The sequence below is a fragment of the Vavraia culicis genome (genome assembly GCF_000192795.1).
Source record: "Vavraia culicis subsp. floridensis unplaced genomic scaffold supercont1.194, whole genome shotgun sequence".
Classification (NCBI taxonomy): Eukaryota; Fungi; Microsporidia; family Pleistophoridae; genus Vavraia; species Vavraia culicis.
The window spans coordinates 1-904 of record NW_007360797.1 but is presented as its reverse complement, the minus strand read 5'-3'; the positions used below and the strand labels follow the sequence as shown (position 1 = coordinate 904).

The 904-nt window shown below is 43.6% G+C and overlaps 1 protein-coding gene across 1 annotated transcript; it reads left to right on the top strand.

The window, feature by feature from the left end:
• VCUG_02713 (uncharacterized protein) lies at window positions 1-904 on the top strand (the record flags this gene model as incomplete). The annotated part of the gene is made up of 1 exon (XM_008077531.1): window positions 1-904. A coding segment is annotated over one exon (904 nt), but the record flags the coding sequence as incomplete, so codon positions are not given.

The window sequence follows — 904 nt, the reverse complement described above, 5'->3', positions numbered from 1 at the left end:
ACGAGGGAAGACGTTACATTGGGACAAACAGTAGAAGGTGAAAGCTTGAATTATACGGGAGACTATCAATATCATGGTACTAGTAAACAACCGTCAGACCTAATTGAAGGGAATGGTACGGATGAGATTGATTCTGGGTGTATGGAAGATTCATTAGCGCCTTATGAGGAAGGTGAGAGATTCTTTTCGTTTAATTCATTGACTGATGCATCGGATCAGGCACCAGTATCGCTTGAAGATGCTTCTAATAATGTTGGACTAACACACACGAAACAGAAGCATCGCACTCCGATACAGCAGAAGCATGTGAATGATAATATCACTCATCCTGGTGTTGCACCGAACGATTTTGGATGTAATCCGCACATCGGACCGGGACATCATGCCATATCACAATCAATCTGTTGGAATAATCCCAAGCTCGCTCAACCCGATATTGTACCAAACCATATTATACAGCCGTACCATCCATGTCTATACCAAGCTTTTCCGCCGAATATGAGTTATCCTCCACCACCATATAACAACTACCCATACCACACTCAGCATAATTTTCCTTTATTGCAGTACCACACATCCCCACCGAGTGTATACGAAAACGCTCAGCAACCTCAATTCAATCCAGGAGCGCCTAACAAAACCAGACCACCATTTAACACAAGAAAACATGCACCAACGCGCAATATACAGGGTCAGACATCCACACAACACGAACATGTGATTAGCCCTAATATTAATCCAGGCGGTGTGCGTAATCACTTCATACCTACACAGGTAGAAAGGAAGTTAGTTCAAGGCCATTCCTCGCATTCAGGGGTAGGAGATGATGCCAGTGGATCACGTATTAAAATGAATTGGAATCAACCAGCGGATAAGAGCGATGAATCGATGTCAAATCAGGACG